Genomic DNA, 16,262 nt, shown 5'->3' with positions numbered 1-16,262 from the left:
GGGTTAGGGTTTCGGCAATGGGGCGAAACGAGGCGGAGGGTGAGAGTCGATGGGTTCATCCTACATACTGGGAAATACTGCTGAAAAAGATGGAACTGTAAGGAGAAGTCGAAAGCTTGAAGCGATCTCTAATGTATTCTTTTAAGGTCTTGTAGTATTGTTCTTCTTTCCTTAGCCTTCAGGACTTTGTAACGTATACCTTGTTAATCAAAAATGAAAAAGAGATTTTTTGTTACCTTGTCCGCACTTTGCGTCAAATTGTCGTCTGCCGAACTTCTTTTATTTATTTTTTTTTCTTTGTCTCGTTCGATGTCGATGTTGTCTGAAGGTTCCTGGTCGTCGCCACATTGGCTTGCTTTTCTTGTCATCTTTCTTTTTCGGTCTTTAGGATTTTGTAATGCATACTTAATTAATAAAATGAAAAGAAATTTTTCATTACCTCTTCTACTCATGTGTTGAGTTATCGTTTACCGAACTTCTTTTGGTTTTTGCCTTGCTCGATATCGATGTCATTCGAAGGTACCCAATCGTCGTCGCATTGACCTGTCCCTTTTGTTTATGGCCGCAGATTTGTCCGGGGCCACTCGAGTTTGATGCTTCCTTTCGGAGTTCGAGCTCGGGAGTCTGAACTTCTCGTCGCCTTGAGGAAGTCGTCTTATCCTTGGCCTATGTTAAGAGCCCTCTTGGAGACTGGAGATTTTTGATAAGAATCTCCGTCCTCGCTGAGACGAGGTCCCCTGTATCTTTGATATAGTTTAGCTTCCATTTTTCACTGATGTAGTCCATCGCTTTTCCTTCACATCTCCCTCCTCTTTTTAAGTAAGGGTTCTCCCCAATTTTTTACGGGGTCGCGGGAGCGTAGAGGGGCCATCGAGAAGGTTCTCTTTTTTTCTTATTAGATCTTGAATGATCGAATCTTAGTTGGCGTCAGGACGAGATTCTCCTCCTATCCCTGATGTAGTCATTTTTAGCTCAGGTTAGGACGAGGTTCTCCTCCTGTTCCTGACAGGACTGTGGGGGCATATATGGGCATTGCAGGACCTCTTCCCCCATTCGGTCTAAAAGTAACTGGGCTTTCGACTTTGCTCATGTTAGGGCGAGGTTCTCTTCCTGTCCCTAACAGGGCTGTGGGGGCACATATAGGCGTTGCAGGGCCTCTCCCCCCATCCGGTCTAAGGAGAATCGGGCCTTCGACTTTGCTCATGTTAGGGCGAGGTTCTCCTCTATCCCTAACAGGACTATGGGGGCACATAAGGGCATTGTAGGGCCTCTCCCCCCATCCGATCTAAGGAGAACCGGACCTTCGACTTTACTCATGTTAGGACGAGGTTCTCCTCCTGTCCATAACAGGGCTGTGGGGGCACATAAGGGCGTTGTAGGGCCTCTCCCCCATCCGGTCTAAAGAGAACCAGGCCTTCGACTTTGCTCATGTTAGGGCGAGGTTCTCCTCCTGTCCCTAACAGGGCTGTGGGGGCACATAAGGACCGTTATATGGGCCTCTCCCCCCGTCCGGTCTTAAAATAACCAGACTTTCAGCTTTGCCCATGTTAGGACAAGGTTCTTCTCCTGTCCCTAATAGGACTGTGGGGGCACATAATGGTCATTATATGGGCCTCTCCCTCCGTCCGATCTTAAAATAACCGGACTTTCAACTTTGCCCATGTTAGGACAAGGTTCTCCTCCTATTCCTAACATGGTTTTGTTTTCGTTGTCTGAAAGGGTTATCCCCTATCGTTACGGGTCCATGCCAAAAGGGAAAGATATGCAAATCTGAAAGGAATCTTGATTTAAAGCAAAGTCGTTAGTAATACATTTACAGGTTTTTCAAATCCCATGGTCGTAGAAGGTCTGCTCTCCGTCGAGGTCCTCCAGAGATGGAGCTGATGATCCCAATTGGAGGCCGATCTCTGGGCTGTTCTTCCCTCCTCGACGGCTCAGGTTGTGGCAAGGCCCTTGGCTGATCCTCTCTACCCTCAGGCCAGCGTCGAATGAACCTGTCGAGCCGACCTCGTCTGATGAGCTCCTCGATCTCGTCTAGGAGTTGAATGCATTTCTCTGTGTCATAGCCGTGGTCACGATGGTAGAGGCAGAACTTGTTAGGATTGTGCTTTCCGGGGTGTGTGCGCATCCTTTCCGACCTTGGGAGCTGCTCCCTGACCTCCATCAGCACCTGGATTTTCGATGCATTGAGGGGGGCATAGCTGCGGAATCTTCCTGGGAGAGAGCCCCGCCGAATCCTGCGGTCCGGGCTTCTCTGTCTGCATACTCGGGGAGGAGTCTGGGCGCGCTTGTGCCTGGGAGGAGTCCGAGAACGTGGCCGAGCTTCACTCGGCCCTCTTTCAACTGCGGGCTTGCTGGAGTCGCCCGCCTGTCGCTCCTTCGCAGCTTCCTCATCCTTCAACTTGAAGGCTTCCTCCGCTCGGGCATATCCTTCGGTCCGAGCCAGCAGATCAGCAAATCTCTGGGATATTTCTTTTTTAGGGTGAAGAGGAGGTCATTTTTTTGAAGGCCGCTCTTTAAGGTGGCCATTGCAACCGATTGGTCCAGGTTTCGGACCTCCAGAGCGACGGCGTTGAAGCGATTGACGTAAGCTCGGATGGATTCTCCCTCCTTTTGCTTGATGTTGATGAGGGACTTCGAACCTCGCCAGGGACGTCGGCTGCTGACGAAATGAGCCATGAACTGGTAACTCATCTGATCAAAGGAGAAGATTGTACCCGACCTCAGTGCCGAGTATCAATTCCTTGCTGCTCCCTTCAAGGTAGACGGGAAAGCTCGACACAAGATGGCGTCTGGCGCGCCATGGAGCAGCATCATAGTCCGGAAGGCCTCCAAGTGGTCGACCAGGTTCGAGGTCCCGTCGTAGCTCTCGAATTGGGGAAGCTTGAAGTTCGACGGGATTAGTTCCTGCATGATCATTTGAGAGAAAGGAGGGTCAGTGCAGATGTCCTCACCATAAGCAGTGGGAGCGCGGCGGAGCTCTTCGATTCGCTAGTTCATCTTTTGGAATCTCTGATTCAGGAGGTCCTCTCGATTGCGGGCCTCGAGGATCTTCTGGTGGAGCGGAGGCAGGGACTCTCCGGGGGTTGAATCATGATCGGCGGAGGACTCTCCGCCTTCTGTTTTTCTTTTCTGGGAAAGACAGGGCGGCTGGCCCATGTGGCCCGCCCGATCGTCGAATTCTGAAACTGAAACTTCGACGACGCTCTTTCCAACCGCACCAATGCCTGCGGCTGCTGCTGTATGGTCTGCACTGCTTCGGTGAGGCCCCTGACCTATTGAACCAGCAGGTCAAACTGCTCCATGCCGACTGCCGTCGCCGGAGGAGAAGGAGCCTGGAAATCGGAGATGAGGCCGGGGCTTGTGGAGCTCGCTGAGATCTGACCGCGGAGGTCGTTGACCGCCTGGTGGATGCCCTTCGGGGAGGCATCAGGTGGAGATCAGGCAGGCAACCGGAGGAGGAGATGTCGGAGAAGATGATCGGAGGTGGTCCCGTTGAGCGCTCCTTTAAGAACAAAGGTACTGCGAAGACACAGTGTCCTCCTTCTAGCACCAATCCTGTTGATGCAAAAATCCACCGACGTCGGAGAAGCTGGAGTCGAGGGAGTCATGGTCGCCGCCGGAACCTGCAAAGGAAGTCTAAATCGGAGTTGGAGGTGCTCTGACAAGACCCTCCGACGCTCAAGTCAGTTCTCTGCCTCAACAAGAATGGAGTGCTCGAACGAAAATTTTAGCAGAGTTTTTAAATAGAGATTAGAGCTTAGAGAATAACATATCTGGGGATCCCCTTTTTATAGGCGGAGGGCGTAACAGATTGACAGCGACGTCTGTAACCGCCCGATAGTGGGCTGTTCGAGGCCATGAGGAGTTTGTTACGGAGAGTAGTGGAGTGGAGTCGTGGCCATCGCCATGGCCTGCCACGTGGAGCCTGTTGTGGAGAGTGGAGTGATGTCCGTTGTCGTGACTTGCCAGAGGATGATGGAGCCGCGTGGGATCCGTTATATGATGTGGAGCAGAGTCGCGGCCATTACTGTGGCCTGCCAGGGAGTCCAGGCCTGTCGGTCGAAGCTCGGTTGGGGTGTCTGGTGGAGAGGGGTAGCTCTCCGTCTGAGAGGAGCTCGAATGTTGCTTGCGAGCTTTCTACCGTTGGGTGCCTTGGGCGCTAGTACTGCAGGCGAAGGTCATCTGCTGTAGAAGCTCGGTCAGGGCTTTCTGTAGACGAAGTTCAGTTTCACACAGAATCCGACAGAAGGTCGACCGGCAGTGGATGTCGGATGGCACTAGAGAGGTTTACCCGCTGGAGGGGTTCGGTTGTTGGAGCCCGCGCGTCGTAGGAGTTCGTCCGGAATCTGTCTGCTACAGAAGTTCGGTCGGAGTCTGGTTTCGTAGAAGTCCGGATGGGGATCATTCGTTGAGGAAGCTCGACCGAAGCCTGCCTGCAATAGAAGTCCGGAAGGAATTCGTTCACAAGGGAAGCTTGGGTGGAGGCTTACAGTAGAAATCCGACGCGGACCGCTCGTAGTAGAAATTCGAAGTAGAACGCTTGTAGTAGTAGCTCGGAGTAGATCGCTTGTAGCAGAAGCTCGGAGTAGATCGCTTGTAGCAGAAGCTCGGTGTAGATCGCTTGTGGTGGGGACTCGGAGTCCGGCCCTTGTAAGAATTCGGATGAGGTCTACCTGTAATAGGAGCTCAGGGCTGAAGTCCGGCTCCCGTAGGAGCTCGGACGAAGTCTACCTGCAGTAGGAGTTCGGGAAGAAGTCCGGCTCCCGTAGGAGCCCGGATGAAACCAAGAAGGCGGTCGACCGCCGTAGAAACTTGGATGGAGCCCGTCCGTCGCGGAGATCTGCTGTTGGAAAAGTTCGGCCACTGACAAACTGATGTAGTTCTGGAAGAAATTCGGATTGGAGTCGATCGAATCCTGTCGGAAAAGATTCGGAAGGGGTCCGGAGAACGGTTGACCCTTGTAGGAGATCGGCCGATGGTAGAATCCAAAGAGCACTTGGAGCAGCCTGATGGACAACCGAAGAAGCTTATCGCCGGAGAAGCCTGGGAGATGCGGCAGGAGTTCGTCCGTCGGGGGAACCCGGTCGATACTTGTGGAAGAAGCTGTGGGAGTTTATCTGTCGGCAGAACTTGAAAATATTGTGGAAGCTCGACCGTCGGAGAGGTTCGGAAATATGTCGCCCAAGGTTGGACGTCGGCAGAATCTCGGAGGGTCACTCCTGGTATGAACTTCGGCTGGAGGGATATTTTATACCCAACAAATTTTTTTTAATGATCCACCACATGGTTCTCTACTTCTTCTTCAGTTAAAGTGCCGAGTCCATGCTTTTATCTAATAATTAATTCATATTGCATTCCTAATGGATCAGCATTACACATCCTTGCAAAAACTGACATCAAGTCTCCTGCATCATGATGCTATCAGTTATCTCCCTATGAAAAGTCTGATATCATATCAGAGCATAAAAATGAATCCCAGTAACATATAGATATAGTTTGAACATAGTCATGACTTATAGTGGAAGGACATATAATGCGTAGGCAATTGGATTTATTATTCTTCTTGATACCGATATATTATTTTTCATATGCAGCAAGGATGCAATATAGTTCTCATTCTAGAGAAAATATGAAGAGATATGGACTCATCAGTCTACATCTTCAACAGCTGATCGTCCGATTATGTGTCCTCATTATCCACCATTACATAATTTCATGCTCCACAAGCTGTGAATTTTTCGCGATTTGGAAATTAACCTCAACATAAGAACTCTCAATGTGTTGTTTTCAAAAACATCATAAGTGTACATGACAAGGCTCTGATATCAATCTTGTTTTGTGCAAGCCTTTGCTCGTTCACCATTAAAATGAAGAAAACCGCATTGCTCTGGATCATTTAACGACATTCATGAAGGTAAATTGCTCCATCTATTACATAGCATGCATAAACATACACAGTAAAGATGGATTTGGAAGTGATGACACTTCTCTTCACCTGAATTCTACCTTCTGGGCTTTCCTCCTCCCTAAACACATAACAAATCTGAATGTTTTTGACATATATAGCTCATCCAGACATCGCATTTTGTATAAATAAATGAAAATATATGCATTAAACTCATGTCCTGATAAGAACGGTGCCAGCATCAAAGAGTAATTCCTAAAGGCTCAAAGAAACAGAATTTGCTTCAGGAGAAGCAGAAGGTGGGCAGGCAGAAAACCCATGCAAGAGAACTTGAGATCTTCTGGACACAAAGCAACATCCCCAGCCAAGAAAAAGAAAATCTAAATAACAATGATTAGAGGGAAATCAATGATAAGGAAAGAAGTCAAAACATTTTTGAGACTTTTACTAAGAATTCAATTAAGTCATTAAATTTTAGATAGAATCAATCCTTAGCTTGAACATTTTGAAGCAGATACTAGCCTGGTATCTAGATTTTCACATGGATACTGACGGCCACATTCTCGAGCAATGACTAATTAAATGAAAACATCTCTGAGATTTTTGTAACAAAATTAAACAAAACATTGGTAGCATCCTCCTGGGGCCACACCACCAGGAAAGGGACGATAGTGGTGTGCCTCCATAAATCCATCATGACACTAAACAAGACCTTAGTAAAAATGAAATGGATGTACCAGATTTTGCGGAAGACATTAAATCAAGTTGCTATACTTGTAGGATATAGAAATGCTGGATCACTTTATGGTACTTAACCAAACAAACTGCTCAAAACAGAATCTGATGTAAAGGTGGCTTGTAGAACTTGTACAGGAGAACTAAATGATGCAGCAGAAACCTTTAAGAAAATAATGTGGAAAATTCTTGGTGTCCAGACTAAGCCAAGAGGTAGCTTTATATTGCAGCATGTTGTTAATGGCATCCTAAATTAAACTTTCGACCTTTGAGATTGCCACATGACTAGCTTGTGGCATCATCGGTCATGAAAAATCAGTGGTCGTTCCATGAATGCGTTATGCTAGAAAAGCTAATCCAACTGCAGTCAGTGATCATTTTAACTCTACAGGATCAGCTCTAGAGAAGAATATGTATTTTGTAGTCCACTAGTAAAAGCTTTTACTAAGATGATTTTAAACATATTCATGAGATGAGGAATATGTTGTTGCATAATGTATGTAATGAAGCAGATCAAGTAGATTCCTAACCTTATCACCTTCACATGTAAAAAGAGTGGCCAAATGGCACTTGCTGGGAATAATAATCCCACCTGAAGACATGCCCAAAACATGAATTTATGAATAAATTGTGGGGATTTTGGTCAGCTCCATAGACATGCTGCAAATCTGACAGCATCTGATAATCATCATCATATTATTCAACAGACATGGACTGCAATACATGGAACTTGGAAGTCAACAGAAATTAAGATGATCCCTTTCATTTGATATGATCTCAAAAACCAAGGAAGAAGCATGGCTATAAAAGGCATATTCCTCCCAATATTTAGCTTATAATATATGTGTAATTTTCTATGACAAAAGGTAATGATTTATTGCTGAATTTAGTCTGTAGTATATTAAAAACAATCTTCTGAAGTGAGGTACAAAACAGTGTCTTTTGGAAGTTGTTGATGTAGATTAAATTGCATGCTCCCAAAAGATATTGTTATTTTACATGGACGTGGATATGAGAATCAGTTTCGGAAGCATATCCAAGTGTCTGACTCGTAAGAGGGAGAAAAGGAAGATATAGGGGAAAAAAGGCATCCCGGTGCATGAGGCTCCTCCTATTGTTGCTGGGTCTGGGGAGGATTAGATGTATGTAGCCTTACCTTTGCATGTGGATAGGCTGTTTTCATTTTTCAGAGTCAGGGCACCTTGGTCACGCAAGATTAACCTTATCATTGCACCCAAGCTACTGAGTGCAATGTAAATCTTCATTGGGACTTTCATCATTATTATTTTTGCTTGCTCTCTTATCTCCCTTGGAAGATGAGGAAAAGTACAGCAGAATGTTTAGGGACAGCAGTATAAGTATCAGGACTCATCTCCCTCCTTTCTTCACCCTTCACCAAGCCAAAAAAAAACCTGATTCAGACTGGATTGCTCCTCTCTGGTCAAAATCCACCCTCTAACCCCATCGAACCCATTATTCAAAACAGCCAAAAATTTAAAGGTCCTCTCTTCAATCTATTTCCGATTTAGCTCACCATCTGTGAGATCCTCCAACTCAGCAATGAATGATGATCTAATTCCTCCCAAAATGCTTGAGATGATAAAACATGGCAATGTTCTTTCTTTGTGAATAAGTAGAATTCCTTTTACTCCATACCTTGAATGTTGTCTATAGAAAAGCAAGTCTTGTAAATCTTGGATGTCATGGAGTTGAACAACCAAGACATTACCTGGGTGTTCTCTTCCTCCCACTTAAGGTACCCCTTATTATTAATCTTCTTGGACTTCTTGGTATCACATGTGATATACACTAAAACCCTGGGCCAGTAAGAAAAAGTTTGGCAGCCATAGCCCCTTCATGACAGCTATATCATCTAAGGTTTGTTATCTCGGTATCGGATCCGGTACCAATACCATCCTATTATAGTGTCAGTATATAGTACGATATATTAAGATTCGGCATATAAGTGTCAGTATCGTACGGTACCATGTACCCATATGGTTTTGTATGCCTGGTATAGTATGGTACCAACCAGCATGACAAATCTTTTAAAAAAATCACCTAATCTCATGGCGAAAATGATCTGATTAGGGTTTTGAAACAAAAACCCAAGCTATAGTGTGCTCTAGTTCTAGAACTCACTTCCGATTCATTAATCAAAGACATCTTCAAATCAAGAATGGATCAAGAGAGCGAAAATCAGATTTGTGGCTGCAAGTGACTATTCCAGATCTGCAATATCAATCTGATCTCCACAAACTACCATGAAATACCGTCTTTTCTTTTCCTAGAATTGGTTTGCCTGAAGCCTGGCCTATATCTGATCACAATCAGATCTAAAAAGACCTCCTCTCAGTCTAGATCTAGAGTAGATCTGCACAGTTAATCCCTCTGGATCCTAGATCTGAACTAGATTTGCATAGCTATTCCTTCAGAAATCTTCTTCCTGGTTCCTTCAACAAAGGCACTCAAAATTAGAGCTTCTTCTAATTTGTGATCAGCACAGAGGGGTCTTTCTTTTTCTGCTATTAGACATGAGGATAATGAAAAGAATAAAGCATAAGATGAACCCAAGATCTGAATCACCGCTCTGATACAAGATTCCAGTGATCATTGCTTTGTATAAGAGATAAGCAAAACCAAAAGAAAAGAAAGAGGAAAGGAAGAAGAGAAGAGAAGAGAGAAAAAAACTGGAAGAACCAACCATAAAAGTTAGGGCCAACTGCCTCTCTCCTCCTATTTATAATAAAGATGTAAAAATTACAATAATAATAGAGAGGGTGTCCTTGGTGCAATGATTACGTTGCTCCATTATGATCTGGGTATCACAGGTTCAAAACATGGAAACAACTTTGCACATTGGGTAAGTCTGCAATTGACCTTCCCCAAGACCACATAGTGGCAAGAGTCATGCCACTAATATTCTCCAAACGAAGCTTTCACATAATAGTAGACCTAATACCAAACTAAACAGCTCAATGCAATTTGCAAAAGAGAAAAAAATAATTCATACAGGCCCTCACATAAAAGCATATAAGTAACAAATAAAATAGCCTAAGTCTCATTCAATTAAACCTAATCAACAGGATTCATTCACCCAATTATACAAAGAAATGAATGTATATAGGCAACTAGGGTTTGATAACTACCAAAACCCAGATTTTGGGATGTCTTTTAGTATCTAAAATCACAGTCACTACAGAGTGAGCGGCTATTACATCTAATAACATCTAATTTAGTTGGCATTTTCCATGAGAGTAATTAGAGTTGTCCAAGGTTCACCACCTCGATGGTGGACTCTATACTGCTACCATTCTATTACAGTATTAGTACATTGAATACAGGAGCCATTTCAGTGTACTAAGTGTCAGTACGCCCCCTCTATTGCGTACCGATTTGGTACTGGTATAATGTGGTTGATATACACTAGTATCGATTGATATGGCAAACCTTGGAGTAGACAATTGTAGCATATTTTTGGTGACTGCAAGAACCTACAACAAAAAATCTTGTGCCAATTTTTGATATGGAACATATACATCAGTAGGAAAGCCTCAAATTGCAATACCATCTCAATATTTTAGCGATACCTTGAGAATAGTCTAAGATTGTAAAGTTAGACGCCAAAAGTTAAAATGCACCTTTCTAGACAATACGAACTTAAAAAATCATGGTCCAAACTGCTTGTCGTAGTTGTTCTTGCATCCTTCTAAAATAAAACAATAACCAAGTTTGCTTCTCTTAGACCCAAACCCTTCACAATATAAGTCTTCAGTTAACAACTGAACTCGTACCCAACCTTATACTGGCTGGTGACTGATTTGGAATGAAACCGATACATATCATATTGAGCTTTGGTGTACCAAAGACAAAAGATCAGGAGAAGAGGATGGGAGAGAGGGAGAAACCCTAACTCTAACACTAACCCTAAAGTAGGAGAACTAGGGGAGATAGAGAAGATGATGGAGAGAAAGAGGGAGTGAGGGAAGAGGGAGATGGAGAGAAAGAGAGAGAGAGAGAGAGAGGAGTGCCACAGGAGAGGCGTCGGCATTGGCTTCAGTCAAGGATGACTATGTTAGCATTGACATCATGTGTAGATTGGTGAAGGCAACTGTGTGGACATCAATTGAGGGCCCAAGAACCATGCCTGATTGAGGGAATGGAACAAGCGTTAGCATCGATTGACATAGGTCACTGTGAGAGAGAGAAAAATCGAGAGAGAGGGAGAGAATGAAGAGAAGTTTCAAGAGAAAGAGGCTGCTAATTTTACATATAAAAAAGGGGGATCGAATCAAATAGCCAAAGCATGCCGATTATTGATCGGCCTAGTTCGGCAAACCCCGAACCACCTACTTCGGCATGGTTCACTGGTTAACACAAACAATTCTAAAGCAACATTCTAGACATTTTGAACTTGAAAATATGGCAAAATTTGCTTAAGGTGTACATTTGGAAGGAGAAACTATGTAACTATGAGATATTTTCTTCTCAATCTTCTAGTCCTCTTCTATTTGATTTGTTTCTTATATGTGCTTACAATGTGATCTCTTGGTTGAAAGTTGAAACTACTGTAGTAATAAAACTATGAATAACCTGCCAAATGAGTACAATCATGACCATGATTGGTGGCCTCCCATGCTATAGTAGAGGATGGACAATTTTATAACTCTACATGAGATTTAAAAACTGCATCTCTTTTTTCCATAGGATATGTTACCAATCTCCAAGGTAGAATAGATTGGCATTGCACTTGCTCTTGCACTAACAATTAAGACATATTAAAAGATGCTATTAATCACCATTTAGTGTACACTTTTATCTTGTTTCAGTTGTTAGCATCTTCGATGGACCTATTGGTATAAAGACCACTCTAGTGTCAGCAAAATGTCTAATCAACCACTAATCAGCATAGACCAATCATCTGGATCCTCTTTAATGGCCATCCCTCTTAGTTACCAGAAGTACAAATAAATGCAATTACCACGGATTGAAGTATTATAGGTTCGTCCATACCGGCACATAATACCATATTGGTTAGGTACCACAACCAGTATGCTCCTCCATACTTTATGATAAAGATCTTGTTTACATCTCAATTGTGCTATGCTGACTAATAAGATGTACCATGTGTATCAGTATGGTACCTTATTAGTCAAGTGCTGATACAAGTATTGGTACCACAACTTGCGAACTTGGCCCTTGTTTTAGAGGATGACTTCTATTAATATGATATTGCACGTATGATCAGATTTTGTGAACATAGAATTGTAATTCATTTCTGGCAATTATTGACCTTTTCCTCTGCTCAATCAATTCCTGGCTGTATCAGCCATATGCTCCTTTTATATCCCAAAAAAGGTGATCCAACACACAAATGGATGAAACATATTATTGGAGCACATGGACAACAGACCTAGAGACCATTTGTCTCACTTTGTGCCATCTATTTTGGAAAGTCATAGTACAAGAAGAGGGGGGGGGGGGGGGGGGGAGTAGAGATGAGGAAGATAGATGTGCTTCATATACATACATGTGTCATGCAACAGAAATCATAGGCTCCTCTCATTATGAAAGCCCTACAAATTGGGTCCCACATGAAGCACAAGCAAGGTGGACATCAACACGAAGATGGTTCCAAAATGTATTCTTACATGTAGGTTTAGCATTCATTTTAGGAAAGATACAGGCTTGAAATGCATAAGCCAATCCTATTAGCCTAATTGTTTGTTGAGAAGAAAGGGCATCTGATTTAATGAGCGTACTGAAGCCATGACATGGCACTAAGCCACTTTCCTTACCTTCGCTCCTTCTCTTTCATCTATCTCCTGTTGTTTTAACAAAACACTTGACATTATGTTGAACCCATCATGCCATAATGTACTTCAAAGAAGTCCCCACCCACCTCTTTTCATCCTCTTTTTTACATTTTCTCTTCTAATTAGATTCTCTCCACTTACAACTAAACTGAAATTCTCTCATTCAATTTAAGGGATGTCAGATTTTCTCTCCGGTTGATGCTTGAAATCTTGAATGAACTATCTAAAATGATGCTGATCAGACAATATATCATAGAATCTTCCATTCAGAATGTTGCTAGTAAAACATGGATCAATAATTATAAATAAATCCCTCTGCTAGGAAACCACATAAATCACTGAGGTTGATTCATCACTAAGCTATATAACAAATACCTGTTTACAAACTGTCATCTGAGTCTGGACCTCTACACCTCATGGTTGACCTGGAAAGGTCAAGTTCAAAGCACCATCAGTACCTCAATACAGAGACAGCCAGTAGTGGAACTGGACCTCTCCAGTGATCCAAACTCAGATTTTATATTGCTAACAAGACTAAACAACTTGCCATGCAAATGTTGGCAAAATGAATCCAGAAGCTAAACTAAACATAAAGTGTCCATGCAGCAAGAATACAACAGATATAGAACTACGAATTCTTACCAGCAAAGTAAATCTCTCTTCTTGCAGTCAAATACTAAATCGAAGAAATCAACACTATAACCAGTTCCATAATGATAAACAGAGAATCTTGATGGCCATATGCAGCAGAGTAGTGCCCATGCACCATAATAAACTCCTTTCTTGCCAAAAGTGACTATCAGTTACAAAAATTGTTTACACACCATCTAGGAGATAATGCCAGTGTGAACTACGCTATCAGTTGCTTTAATCATTGCAAAAGAAACAGTAAATAAGAGTACGAATTTAATGTTGTTATCAAAAATGCCTAATTGAAACAAATCAGAAAAAACATAACTTTACATCAAACAAAGCCGCTGAAAGCTAATGATAACATGGCAATCATAGGACATACCTTATTAAGCTGAAAAGATTTCAGATGTGCTATATTGGATATTTGGTGCTAATGCTAATCATGAGGGACGAAGAATATCCATTTAAATAAAAAGATGTCCATTTCTGCGATAAAGTTGCTAATCGCCAGACTCTCTATCCAAATCTGTCATCCAAGCCCATTAAAGAAAATGCAAATCATATCCTGGTAACCAAAAGAAACTCACACTATCACAAAATGTATACATTCAAGCTGTATTTTGCAATGCCGACTCGGTAACTTAAAACATCCAAAATACATCTAGCCCACAAAATTTAGAATCATCCCATCATAACTACAACAGAATCTGAAGCTGGAACTCTCAGCCCTTCAGGAAGGAGATGTTCATCTGGTTTGCCAAAATGTCACCGCCAGCATCCAGCTCGGCATTACAAACTATTCATTTACGACGTCTCCTGAAACCCAGTTACCATGTCAGCTCTCACCATCTTCATTTATATCTATAATCACCGGCCTCGCTGCAGTGCCCTCCAAACTCCTTTTCGCAGCCTCTGAAACCAAAGCCCTCTTTCTCAGACAGCTCCCAACTGACTTTTTCGCCACCACCTTCCTGTTTGAGCCCAAAGAAATCACCTTGTCTGGTGCATAACTTGATAAAGGTGTCACCTTTTCCGGTGCATTCCTCGGCGAACTACCAGCCGGGGACTCTGGAGTGTTCATTGGCGCATTTCTCTGAACAGGTGGCTCTTGAGACTGGTGGGAAGCACTCAACGGGAACATTGGATAGAAGGGCTTCCACTCAGAACCGAAGCTTGGCATGCCAACCGAAGCTGAGACACCACTAAAGCTCGGCCCGATGGGGAACCCCAGTGGGAAGAAACCCCAGGAGCAGTAGTACATCTCTGTGCCGGGTACGATGGGCGGCGGCGCCGCAAGCGCGGTGGCGCGGAAGGCCTGCCGGCATTTCGGACACCGAAGGTTGCGGTCCTCATAGGCGCGGTCGTACTGGTGAACGTGGCAGCAGGAGAGGCAGGCGGTCCAAAACGTCGGGTCGGGCCTTGGAGGCGAAGGAGCTGGGGACGTAGGGGTGGCGGAGGAGGAGGGAGGAAGCTCGCCGTGGGCGGTGGCGATGTCAAGCTCGAGGTCGAAAAGAGCCTTCTTTGAAGGGTCGGAGAGGACAGACCACGCATCTGCGACAAGCTTAGAGGCATCGGAGGCGCCGCGGTGGCGGTTCCGGTCCGGGCAGAGGAGGAGGGCGAGGCGGCGGTATTGGCGGCGAACAGCAGCGGGGTCGCGACCGGCGGGGGTGGAGGAGTCAAGCTGGAGGATTGCGTACCAGTGACATTGGTTGTTGAGGCGGCGCTGGGAGGCGAGGAGGACGTTAGCGACGGCGAGGACCTCGTCGGCGCCGGCGACGAGGGGGTCGGACTCGAGGGCGCGCTCCGCGAACCGCTTGGTACCTACGAGGTCCCGCGAGTCGAGCAGTTCCTCTGCGATGTCCAACAACTGCTCCGCCACCGTCCGGCCACCGCCATCGCCACCGCTGGATTCGCGGCCGGGTTTCATGGCCTTTTGGTTTACCTTTTGATTTCCTTCTCGCCGAGTTCAGGAGGAACGAAGGAGGACGGACGAGTAGTACGGACTCGTTTGTAAAATAGCACGAAGTTACGGAAAAGGTCGCAAAATTCTCACTAATGGCAGGAACGTTAAGTTAGCCATTAGAGATGATAGAGGGTAGTTTGGTCCTTCTAGAAAGTGGCCTCGTTGTCGGCCGCAATTCTGAAGTCACCACACGAGGAGTTGATTAGGTAGGGATGTCATTGTAAAGATGGTGGTGCTTGGAAGCTTAAAATATTGCCACCTGTGCCTAGGGCTAACAAACAAGGAACGCTTCTCGCGAGCAAGCGCAAAACTAGAAATGGTAATATATAAATAATTTATGTATAAAATATATTATATTAATTATTATATAATATTAATAATAATAGTATTATTATTTTGTAATTGTTTTGTTATAAATTAATATTGATTATGTATAATAGAATGTGTTATAACTACAAAATTAGAATATAATGAGTTTATTACTTCATATTTTATAAATAAAAGCTTAGTCATAAAAAAAAAAATAAATTCTCACTAAATCTCAAGGAAAGAAAAGTTAGTTCGAATATAAAAAAGGATGAAGAGCTTAAGCTCTTGAAATTAAACAAGCTAGCTCAAGCCGAACTCGAATATTAACTCAGCTTGCTCTCGGCTTATTTTACACCATCGCATGTGACCATATATAGAGATAATTTATGTTCATCTCGAAAGAAGAGAATATATGCTAATAAAAAAATAGAATGGAATAAATATTTAAAAATTTAAAATCAAATTCAAGAACTCAAAACTTCAAAAAGTTTGAATTATGATTCTCTAGAGGGAGCAATTAATAAGAAAACCAAGTTGGCCCAAAATTCATGCAATTGATAAAGAAATCAAGCTGGATCAAATTCAAGAATTAAAAGAGCAAAGTTAAAAATCCAAAATTGGAATTTATGACTCTCTCAAGTGATTGATGACAGATTTTTAGGCTACAATCATGGTTTGTTTGCATAAAAGTTGTAATATTAATTCTCTTGTCAAAATTTGTTTGAGTTTTAGTAAATGCCACAATATTGATGTTCTTATCAAAAATTTTTCTCTTGTACAATTACACGTTATAAATTATTTATGTGTGATGTAGTGGATCACAAAAAATATCATGAATGAAACCAAGAGTTCCCTAAAATTTTCTCTTTTGATAAGAAAATTGAGCAAGATTAAGATT

General features: G+C 43.4%; 1 protein-coding gene across 1 annotated transcript; it reads right to left on the bottom strand.

Moving 5' to 3' along the window:
• Nucleotides 1-13,634: 13,634 nt before the first annotated feature.
• LOC105060594 (uncharacterized) lies at nucleotides 13,635-15,057 on the bottom strand. Its single transcript, XM_010944378.3, has one exon. It carries the CDS (start codon nucleotides 15,017-15,019, stop codon nucleotides 13,928-13,930), a length of 1,092 nt encoding a protein of 363 aa, XP_010942680.2. The 5' UTR covers nucleotides 15,020-15,057; the 3' UTR covers nucleotides 13,635-13,927.
• Between the last annotated feature and the right edge of the window lie 1,205 nt (nucleotides 15,058-16,262).

The sequence above is a fragment of the Elaeis guineensis genome, chromosome 13 (genome assembly GCF_000442705.2).
Source record: "Elaeis guineensis isolate ETL-2024a chromosome 13, EG11, whole genome shotgun sequence".
Lineage (NCBI taxonomy): Eukaryota > Viridiplantae > Streptophyta > Magnoliopsida > Arecales > Arecaceae > Elaeis > Elaeis guineensis.
The sequence above is the reverse complement of the archived record's forward strand: the minus strand, read 5'-3'. Positions and strand labels throughout refer to the sequence as shown.

Excerpts from the sequence above, each read along its gene's own strand:
- LOC105060594 (XM_010944378.3), bottom strand. The coding sequence starts at position 15,019 with ATGAAACCCGGCCGCGAATCCAGCGGTGGCGATGGCGGTGGCCGGACG.